Consider the following 11,492-nt stretch of genomic DNA (forward strand, 5'->3'; position numbering starts at 1 on the left):
TGGAGCTAAATGGAGAGCTTGTAAAGCATAATAAAGGTTGATCGATCGAGCCCGTTTCTTGAACGTGAAACGATCTGTGAACGCGCACCAACAACTACACCACGGGTGAAGGACAACCAAACGTTCAGGGACCGGAAATGTACATCCGTCCGTGTATTAGATCGTCCGCTTTGTGTGCGGCGCGTCCTCGTCGCACGTGTCCTTAACACGCGCCCGAAAAACCAAACGTGCATGCGGCGAATGCAACACAGAAATGGGTTAATTACGTTCGCAAGAGCAGAGGGCCATCGAGCGACGACAGGTGGGCCGGCCCTACCCGCTGCATAAACCACACGAATCCATTTCCTGTAACAGCTGGCCGGGCTGACCATCCTCGGTGCTAGAGATCTACCGGACAGACAGAAATGTCGATCGAGATCGCACTTTCCTTCCATTCCTTCCTTCCTTCCTTGAGTTTCCTTTCCAGCGATTGCAATGCCGACGCAACCAGGGCCCAACCAGTGTCTGGGCCACATCATTAGGCGCGCGCGCGCGCACAGTCAAATTGCCAGCGGAGCGAAAAACAGTTCCTAATGCCTAATGACGCTAATTAGAAATCGTGTTTACACGCTGTCGTCTTCGTCGTAGAGGTCTTCGTTGTCCGTCACGCGGACGACCAGCGTTTGATCTATCATTTTGCTGCTGCTGACGCTACATGGTATGATTCTAGTGGGATTCCCTTATCCTCTGCTCCGGTCGCTTTACGTCACAAGATGAGCTCAACGCTCAAGAGCAGCTGTATGGTGTGATGCTGTATTCATCGTCAAGGTTTCAAACCATTTACTGTTTGGCAGAACTACTGCTGCGGCACTATTAGGCAACAATTTGCAAATCTCGAACGTGTTTTGGAATCGGCTTGTTTCTACAAAAAGATCCGCCGCTTCTCCGCGAAGGAGGTCAAACGATCGCGTAATAAATTAACGAGACCGCGAACCTTGGCTTGCAAACAGGCGCAATCGTTCACTTCCTTCTAATTTTCCTCCATTTGTGTGTTTTTTTCCTTCCTTCCTTCCTTCCTTTCGTCGTTTATGAGTTAATTTGTTGCCCAACAAACATTCCATGCGCCTCGGATTTCGATGTTTGATTGAGCTGCCTGTTTACGTTTCGATCCTGCGATCAATCACTTCATCAACTTATCAAGGAAGAGCGACTGTCTCAAACTCCATCGGCCACAAGTTGTTTTGTTTTATCATTGACAATGTAACAACCCTTCGATTATTGCAACCCCAGCCCAACCTGATGCCACTGATGTAACGCATTCTCCCTTCTCCCTTCCTTCACTTCCATCAGATAACAGCTACCTCACAGGTCAATAAAGACAATTTCACCATTTCTCAATGACTTCCTTTCCGAGCGGTGACGAGTTAAGCTCACAAGAGGATCAGCTACTTCCAAGCGTGCAGCAGCAATCCGCGTTGCGCACCCGGTTACGGTTGATGCGCATCAGCAAGAAGCAAATTGCTGCCGATTGATGATCAACTACACTCGGCTCGGTTCCATCTCCTCGGGTTTTCTTCCCTGCATCCTTCTCTAAAAAAGCAGCCTTCAAACACACGTAACGAAGCACTACACTGATTCACCTTCCTGACTCACCATCGGTGCATCCGTGGACGGATGGGTGAGCGAAAGCAAATTGCACCGCCAGTGATCGCTAAAATCGCTCTCGGAAATCAGCGCTAAGCGAGTGGAAAATGACATGATGATGATGGTGATGATGATGAGTCACAAGGTGGTAAGATGCGGAAAAGTAACGACTACGAAACATCGACCGACCAAGTGGAAAACGGAAGTAAACCGGCTGGGAAATTCTAATCGGCGCATCGGCGCATTGCATGCACGAGGCGCGCGATGGAGCAACGATTTGTGAATGAATTAAGCGTTTAAACAGTGCCAAGCGCAGTCGGTGGCGCTAGAGTTCATGCTTCAATTAGCACCCCACCACCAATTGGCTGGCAGGGTGTAATGGAATATCATTAAACATTGTGCACGCAAGCAGACACGTTGCAGAGCGCTCGAGGTTGAGAAAAATTAGTTGCGCTGGCTTCTGCGCGACACATCCCACTTAACAGCCAGCTACCACAACCTAATCTCTACCAGACCTTCGTCTTTACGGCTAATTACCGAAATTCTTTCGCTATCGCTACCGACCTTTAACTGCATTAACAGATCATGCGCCATTTCGAATCGATTCTGACGCCAGCAGCAAAGGAAAATGGGACACGATCGGTCTCCTACAGGATAACCACCAAAGAAACAAACTTGCAGGAGCACTTGTTTGAAAACAAGCTAGGCACGGGCTTCAGGATGGTGCATTAAAGAGACATTTGTTACGCATACACCAAGGGACTCTTGGTCGATCCTTTCAACGATCCGTAATCTCCACGGTTCATGGGCCTGTGTTCGGGACTCCTTTTCAATGTCTTCTTTACAGCAAACCGAATAGCAACGCATTCCAAAGGCCCAAAACGGAACAGGCGAACAAACCGCTACCGACGGGCCCTGTCGTTGCCTCGTCAATGGTTCCTCAACAGCAGGACTCCTCTCTCTCTTGGTCCCTTCCGAACAGGCTTCGAACAGTGACAGCAACCAAAACAACCACTGGTTGCAGTTGAGTTTATGAACGGCATACCTTAAGCCTCGCTGCTTTCGGGATCGAACTAAAGAACAAGGTACGTCACCGTAAGTCCGGAGAGGTACGGAACGATGCACACAGCGCTGCCCGACCCGTGTCAGTTCCGTTGCTTCCCTTTCGGCACGGTTTAACCGATCGACTCGACCTACCAGGTAGCTACATGCCACAGGCCGGCCTACTGGCTGGCTGGCTGGCATGGAAAAAGCTAAATGTTTGACCTGCGACAGCACACCGTACCCCGGTCGTCCCGGTTACCGTGACATCCGGTGTAATTGCGAGGACGGTTTCTTCTCTGCCGCGCATAGACGTACGAACCAAGCGGTCCACCGACACCCGACACAACTATGCTGCATGCTATAAATGGATGAAACCGTTCGAAAAAGGGAAGGATGGTGCGATAAGAAAAAGCCAACCAGCAGTCAGGTCATCATGGTGAGGTGACGTCTAATTGGCCCCTATGCTGTGGTAGGTAGCAGCCATGCTTAATGTTGGCAGTAACACAGTCGCTTGCTCGCTCTAATACATGCTGCGCTGGTGACAACGGAAAAAACCACCACCAGCAGACACACAAACATTCGGATGAAGCGCCCACAGTGAGGCAGGTGCAACGAGGCAGGGACACGGTACAGCAGGGACTGGAGCAACGATGCAGGTATGGTCATGCAGCAGCCGCGAAACGCCACCATCTATCTCTCGGCACCTGCTATTTGAAAACGTGTCGACGTGGCCGCGCAGGGCATGAAAAGAGAGTTTTCATCTTCCAAATAGCCCTTCATAAAAGATGTTCAGCGGGGTGTGATGCAGCTTCCGACCTTGACGACAGGTTGTTGAGTTGTTAACCGACCGAACCGAACCGAACCGAACCGAGCCGGGCATCCGGGCGATGGCAGATTCCGCATGGTTGTAAAACAATTGAAACATCATGCTAATGTTGGCATACAGATAACAAAACACTGTTTTAAGCGATTGGGTGTGGTTGGTTGTTTGACAGAGGATCTGATCGTTACAGACCGTTGGTAGGTGGTAGAGCACACTTAAGGTCTTCTTTATGTATCTAAAAAGTGAATGTTCTGTGAAGGTCACTCTTGTATTGCAGATCTTCCCAATTAACACATAAATTCCAACATAAATTCCATACAAGTCGTTTGCTTAAAGGTAATATGAAGTTACGCTAAATGCATTACAGACCAACTAACGTCAATAAAAGGTCAAAGTTTACATGTTACCGGAATATTTATATAACAGTGTCGTCTACTTAATCCGTATAATTTGTTACAAAAGCAGTCAATCAGTAAGAATAACAAAAATGTAAGTTTAACGCCGACTACACTACAATCCAGTTTTTACAAATTAGAATGCATCTCTGACCGTATTTACTTCTATTGATCACTCACTTGGATTATTGTTGTACTCTGGCCATCCCGTTGCAGCCTGGCAGCCGATGGCACGTCGATTCAGGCTCCGACAGCAGGACCACTTCCGACCCAACCAGAGCCCTAGATGATAGCTGAACGATTTAGGACTATACTCCTCACACACTACGAGAACGAAGAATGAACCCAGTTGGCATCCGCAGCAGGTTCCGAAAAATAGAAAATAAGAAGACGGAAAAGAAAGTTAGAGATATTTTAAATTAGATCAACTGCACCGGTGCAGAAGAGGCACCGGAAGCCTGTCTGGGTGAAGTAGAGCCATGAAGAATGCTCCTCCCCCAGGGGACTCCAGACTTACCTTTCCGAATCGACGAGATCCACTCCGTGCGGTCCTTCTCGCTGTCCGCCACTAGGTAGAGCGTGTACTGGGGAAGTGTCGTGCCCGGATAGATGCCGTCACTCTCACAGTATCCTACTTGAAACGGATAGCCCTGCAACGAAACGAAACGTCACTCATGCAATCTCTACGACCGTCGAGAACCAACGAAAAAAAAAAACTGCTGCAAAGCAGACGATGGGGAGGTTCATTGGAGGATCATAAAACTTACATCCGGTGCAGCAGCATCTCCGCCTTCGCCGTGCAGCAGCGCTGGTTCCACGAGCCGCACACCTTTCACGCTGATCCTGCCACGTTCGCGTCGTTTCTGTTCGGGAGTGGGATGATGGTGGTGGCCATGTTTTAAACAGAGAGAAACATTGAGGACATTTTTCGATGAGTTTAAGTTTCGAGACGTTTCGTTGAAGCAAAAGTTTTGCGAAACCGCCAAACGTGAAACGCGTGGGTTAAGTCTTTCAAAGCGTGAGCGAAAAGGTTGTCACAAAATTAGCATAGTTAGTTGAGTTTGAGCAGCGAAACTGGTGCAAAATGATGGTGAAATGGTACGACAAAGTGAAAGTGATATGAAGTAGAGAAAGAGAGAGAGAGAAAAAGAGCGAAAGGGAAGCAGAATGGCATGATGAAAGCGTGCTGTTGCAGACATAAGTGCACAGACAGGTGTGAAAGAAGCATTGAGGAAAAGCAGGAAATTTAAGAATGTTTGCATGTTAAGTTTGAAGTCAAACAGCACTTTCCTACATAAAAGCATAATAAAAAAAAACCAACATTACCGCGTTCGTCCACGCTCAGACCTTTGATTGAACCTTTGATGAAACTGTTTCAACGTCGCAGAGGACAAGAATATGAGAGCATGAGTCCTTGTCTCTTGCGTTAACGGGCCAAGGCAGGAAAATCAAACATCTATCAGCAACTTTTCAACAGAGAAAAATCAATAAATCGAAACCGTTATGCTGCTAGCGTGCATCACAAAACGGTGAAACATAACGATGCACACATCACACAATTCATTGCTACCCGGCTTGGCCCACCAGGACACGATAGGGAGGGGTTGTGGAGAGAATAGAAGCCCCGAGGCCAACTCCGATTTCCTCCCCTGTGTATCGTGCCGTCCTGTCTGATAAACAGCGGAAGCACATGAAAGCGGAAATATCACTTTTCATGTTTGCTGGAGCTGAGCCGAGTTGGAGGACTCGGTACTCATTTCCTGCCACCGTTCTATCGGTGGCTGCAGTTTCGTACGTTGGCATGTCATGTTACAAGCAAGCGCACTGCAGCCATGTTGTTCGATTGAAGAAGAACTATTGGTAAGTGCTTTTCGTTCTGTTGTTAAACTTCCAACCACGGACCCTAGTCAGGCGTTCGAAGGTACCTGCTTCTGATCCTGGACTGGAACGAAAGAAGTAATTTTTCGTCATCGTTCCTGCTACCAGCAGTAGCTTCGGTCGGTCGACCGGCTTGTACGCGCCGGATTGGTTCCAGTGATCTGTTTAAATGATTAACCATGCAAAGATTAAACGGTGCATTCGGAGCGGCCAGTGACCTCGACCGGCACTTAGTCCGGTATTATGCCTCTAACGACTCCCTATTCTCGCTGGAAGCTTAGAATGCGAGGCGCGAGGGAAGAAGTATAGAGGCTTCAACATAATACACCTTCTTTTTTTTGTTCATTGGCCCCTGGCAGCGAACCAGTTGAGTGGAACGCAAGGGTCACAGAGAAACAGATATTTTAATGTTTTTTTTTTCATGGTGTCGAGTCTCTTGAGTCTAAAGATTGGTGCCGCTCGATCATTGCTCCTGTTCGGCGGGATCATCTCCATAGAATTGAAGAAGAGGATCCTCCGGAGAAGCATAATCCTCTCGGTGTGTACAGTGCATTCCTCCAACAAAAGGTCTCGTTTTGTGTGAGTTATGAATTGATCAATTATGCACGCCCGTTGCAGGACCTACCGGAATGCCAACAGACAGACGGACACAACAAAAAAGGGGGGAAAAAGAGAGTGTGTGCTACAAGAGGTGCGATGATGTAGGTCGTTCCACTTCTAAAGCGACATAAAACCCAACATTCGAAAACGAAAAAATACCGCGGTCCCAATCGTTACTGTGAGAGGACAAATTAATCATCGTCCGGTATTTGCTATTGAAGGGTCAACAATTGAGCTATTCTCACCGTTCTCTCGCCTTCAGGGACGGTTGGCTGGCGACCGAAGCGAATCTGGCGAAATGACAATACAACAGGACAACGAAACGCAGAGAAACGGAACGAAGAGAAAGGGGTCCGCCCATCACGTAACACAAACCTGAAGACGGCATGACACACTCTCCGCAGGATCGCTTCTCATTCAGCGGAAATCGCTTCGTTCAACACTTGAACGAGTTGAGCAGCATGCAAACCCTTTCGAAAGGTGTCATGTGTCTATTCCCGCCCCGGAGGGAATCTTGTTCTCCATCAGCTAATTTCTATTACTTTGTATCCATCAGGGTAGAAGATTTGTTGCGTTCTATAAATCATAATGCCCACGCCAACCTCTCTTTTTCTTTCTTCTTTTTTGATTCCGATTGTGTATACACACTGTGTGTGCAGCTCAGTGCCACCGATCCTCTCACGCTGCACACCAAATCGAGGACAGTGCACACTGCAGAGCGAGCGTCATCCATCCCACACGGATGGGCTCCATATTGGTCTGCAATCCCATCAAAGGATTCCCGTCGGCAAGGGGATGGTTTCGATTGAGCGAGAGGGAGAGTGAGAGAGAGAGAGAGAGAAAAGGGAAGAGAGATCGAGTCAATCGTATGGAGGATTGTAATAGAAAACGAGGGTGGGAAACATATTATGTCCGCGCGCAAGTCCCAATGAAACAATGCAAACGGATTGTTTGCTTCCCCCTGGGGGCCCTATGGGGTATCCGAGGCGGCTGCCTATGCTGTTCGGTTTGTGGTACCGACTGATAACTGATTTATGCTACTGGCCTGGCCTGGCCTGGCCGAGTAGAGAGATCCTCCCTTGGGCACAACAATAGCATCGCAAACGGGCGTCCGCGAGTACCCCACCATCATCCTGCCATTATGGCATCTAGGCTAACTGGCTAGCATATGGAATCAAAATGTAACCAATAATCGCCTCCTCTCGCCCTCTAGTCATGGCGGCGGACAATCTATTTTTGTCGACCAACTCTGCGGTGTCTCTGTGTGCAGCAGAAGCCTCAACTGTAATCCTTTCGCCACGATCACCATGAATAGAGCCATGGCTACAGGGACACACTTGGCTTTGCGAGACAGGAGCGAAAGTTTGCGCATTCCTTAGTCCTCGACCGACTGTGGGACATGATGCATGACCTTCCTTAGTGGTGACGGTGGGGAGGAGTGCCATTGTTACTGAACAATTAACCATAATAAACCTCTTCATTCCACGATTCCGCCATAAAGTGAGCCAATTTTAAAAAGAACGCAAACACTTAGTAAAGAACACCGCTACAAGGGGGGATAAAAACAAGTTATCAAAAAGGAAGAACCAACTCAAATAGATCATTGTCGCCCAGGGGGACCACCCCCGGGGGGGGCGGCAACCGGAAACACTCCCTCTCTTAACCCTTATCTAGGTCAACGCGAAACCGTGCACGTGCACGGTGGATTGGATCGGACCACTATTTCACCATTTGTGGACGCTCCTGAACCCGACGACCTGAACCGTTTTTAATGGCAAGCGGCCAAGAAGTTTCGTGGGCAGGCAGGCCAAACGGAGGCAGTTTGCAGTTGCAATTGAAATGGCTACCCGCTCCAGGGCACAGACACTACCGTTTGAATGTTTCATTTTCTTCTTCTTCGTTTTTCTTTTTGCGAATGAGTGCAGCAGTGAGTCTAAAACGATTCTTAAACCCATAAAATGCATTCGTGTGTGCCAAACGGTGCTTGAGGTGTTTTGGGAAAAGCAAAGAATAGTACCTAGCAATAACTTCAGGTTGCAAAGATGTGCTGTAGAGATTTTTTTAAATACTTTGCATTAGATGCTACTTAAGGCGAATGAAAACCGATAACTTCAAATAATATATTATTGAACAACATTTAATGCAACAAAGCTGACATTAAGGGAACCTACCTCTGCTTCAGTTTTATTAAACTGTTCCAAAAACGAACAATTATCCTAGCAGCGATACCACTGGCGCAGTTATATCAAATCCAAACACACTAATCCAATCCGTAAACACCTTTTCTCGACAAGAGACAAAGAATGGTGGACGGATTTTCCACCGGGAGCAGGATTGTCGTTGAAATTGCGTTCCAGGATCTGCGCTACGCACTGCTCTCCGAACAACAAACTACCCGCGCTATGGAATGGGATGAGGGTGTCGGTCAAATTTGGCGGCCAAGGCAAAACCCTCCCGCTTGGTCAAGCATCCAACACAAACACCGTAGGAAAACCGACTCACACAATGACAGTACGCTATACGTTTGTATTCCGATAGGATGGACGCACTACTAGGAGAAGATGATGAACGGACACGGATTGACCGGGAATTTTCCGACTTTGATTGATCTGTTACCGAGGTCTTCCCCGTCACGTCGCAATATCGCCAATAAGGTTAAAGGATGTTCGACACTGACACTAAACTGCAGCATCCATCAGCACATCATGGGCATCAAATGAAGGAACCGATTCGATCCTGTGGTAGCAAATGAATTTTCACGCAATCGAACGAGGACATTAGTTATCTATTACTTTTGCTTCTATTCAACACCACTGCCCAAAATTCACGGCAGTGCGCACTCGAAGGGCGCCTGTTTCTGCTGCTGCTGCTGCTGCTGCTGCTACTCCACCTTATTGCCGCATTGAACCGGTGCGACCACCACCAGCCGGACAAAGTGACTTTTCGCACAAATACCGGCCCCACCCAACTCGCGGACCAGCTTCTTACTGCCTCGAAAGCGTGACAGGAATAACTCGAAAATTCACGCACGGATTGGATTGCACTCCTTTTTCTTGGCTGCTATCAGCATTCACGGAGCACGGACCGAACACGGGTTTTCCGCTGGCACGAAACAACAAAACTACGCACGTCGCAGCGCATCGAGCACGGAACGGAAAAACGACCGACGACCGTGCGTGTGGTGTGTGAAAAGCAGGAAAGAAAACTTCAGGATAGGGCGGCTCCTGGTGCGAATTTTCCATCGGCCCACAACACCAACACAACCACACGAACGGACGCGCGCCGTCGCGGTCGGTGTCGGTGGCCCACCGACAAATCCTTCCGCCGGCAAAGGGGCACGACCGGAGCGAACACCAACACACAACCCGTAATAGTGTGCACCAATATCATCACACTAGGATGGGCCGGTGGGTGGTGGGCTGCGTAAGGACACGAATGGGTCCTATGAATGTGTCTGTGAAAGGCTGTCGTGGAAATGAATTTTCCAGCCCAAAAACACCCTTCTGATATGGGTGTAGGAGTCTTTTCTACTATCAAATCGTGTTTTTTTTTCTTTCTAGTAGCATAAGGAGGTCATCCTTTACCAAACCATGAATGGCATTAAGGATTTGAATATTAAGTTAAAATGATTGAAATGTAAATAGGTAAAGAAAACAAGCAATTCCACATTATTGGCAATAAGACGATGCTCACGGTTCAATCCTGGGGCAAAGGGAAAAGCCCTAAGAACACTCATACAGGAGCATCGAGCTCAGGGAGTATAGTATGACTAACCCAAACATAATACGCGACAGGAGAAGCCCGTCACAACAATCCAAACACACAAATCAAATTCGTGCGATAGACGACCTTTTGCAGACAACGATTCTAGTACATTATTGCCTTTAACTGATCTATTTCTGGTTAAACATTTTGAAAAGTTTTCATTTCCTTAACACGATGTGCCATTTGTAACCTTATGGTTGGAATATTTGGCCAGATTGTTCCTTGGCGTGGCAAAAGAATCCTAAAAGATCACCTCCCTGGTATTGTCACCGACGACAGCTGTCCTTTTTTTCAGCATCCAGAAGGAATACAACATGATGGTGTTGCTGCTAAAGTACTTCAACTTTTACGCCGCAACCGGGGACGCGCATCCAGACGAAAGGGATTTTTTCCCGGCGCTTATCTAGCACGCACGGAATGAGCACGCAATACGAAGGATGGTGAATCCGTTTTAAGCATACGTTCTCAATTAAAATCATTAACGCCCCTTGTCCGTATGCCCATGCAACCCAGCGCGGCATAATTGTGCCCTTCAGTCCACATGAACGCCCTCGCCATGACGGAACGGGCAGACGGGTGCGTCTGCCAGAAGTCGGGGGTTAAAATGGAAACCCGATGCTTTCGAGTAAACAAAGGAGCGCCCGAAGGATGCGCTGTTTTGTTGGCAGATTCCCTTCGAATGTACGCTGGCCACGACTGTTTGGAGAGCGTGTGTCAACGCGATGCCATCGTGTCGCTGCTGTTTTGCGTTGCGTTGCGTGATGCATTGGGTTGGTGGATGAGTAATTAGCAGGTTTGGATTTTTTTGTCGCTATTTTTAAATACGATAATTTGTATTTTTTTTTTTGCGAAAACTGGTATCTGTTCCAGTTGCATGCGAAATTCGAATGAAAACAAATCCTTATCACACGCTATGCTCAATAAGCTGGAAGTGTGAGCAAGCGACGTGGTCATCCAGCGCATGGTTTGTAGTAATTTACGAAAGTTAATTTAATAAAATTAAATAGTTTCCAGTCGTGGTTTGTAGTAATTGACTAAATATAAAAATCAGCAGTATCGCTAATCGTTGAGTTGTTCATCGGCTACTCGCTGTTCAGCAATAATTTTCTACTTTCAGTATTGAAAAATAATGTTATGTATTATCTATTCCTTTTAATGATCCATAAAGACGCAAAACCAAACAGAGAAACATGCCAGTATATCATGTCGCATTTATTGCTAATCTTAATCCACCAAGAGCTGCACGCCAGCCAAACAGTGGAATCCGTAAAATCATCATAAATCAACGATTCACATCATTGAAAACTACAACAATTAAATGGATCCATCACTAAACCAGGGGTGGAATGGAACGGAGCGGTACC

General features: G+C 47.5%; 1 protein-coding gene across 1 annotated transcript in view; it reads right to left on the reverse strand.

The window, feature by feature from the left end:
- Positions 1-11,492, reverse strand: part of LOC126581615 (tyrosine-protein kinase Btk29A) — a 72,469-nt gene that overhangs the window by 54,401 nt on the left and 6,576 nt on the right. The window contains exons 3-5 of the mRNA XM_050245406.1: positions 4,653-4,748; positions 4,403-4,535; positions 4,066-4,209 (exon numbers count right to left, since the gene is read on the reverse strand). Of these exons, the coding sequence (XP_050101363.1) occupies positions 4,066-4,209; positions 4,403-4,535; positions 4,653-4,748 (373 nt within the window). The remainder of the gene's footprint in view (positions 1-4,065; positions 4,210-4,402; positions 4,536-4,652; positions 4,749-11,492) is intronic.

Source organism: Anopheles aquasalis, chromosome 2 (genome assembly GCF_943734665.1).
Source record: "Anopheles aquasalis chromosome 2, idAnoAquaMG_Q_19, whole genome shotgun sequence".
Taxonomy (NCBI): domain Eukaryota; kingdom Metazoa; phylum Arthropoda; class Insecta; order Diptera; family Culicidae; genus Anopheles; species Anopheles aquasalis.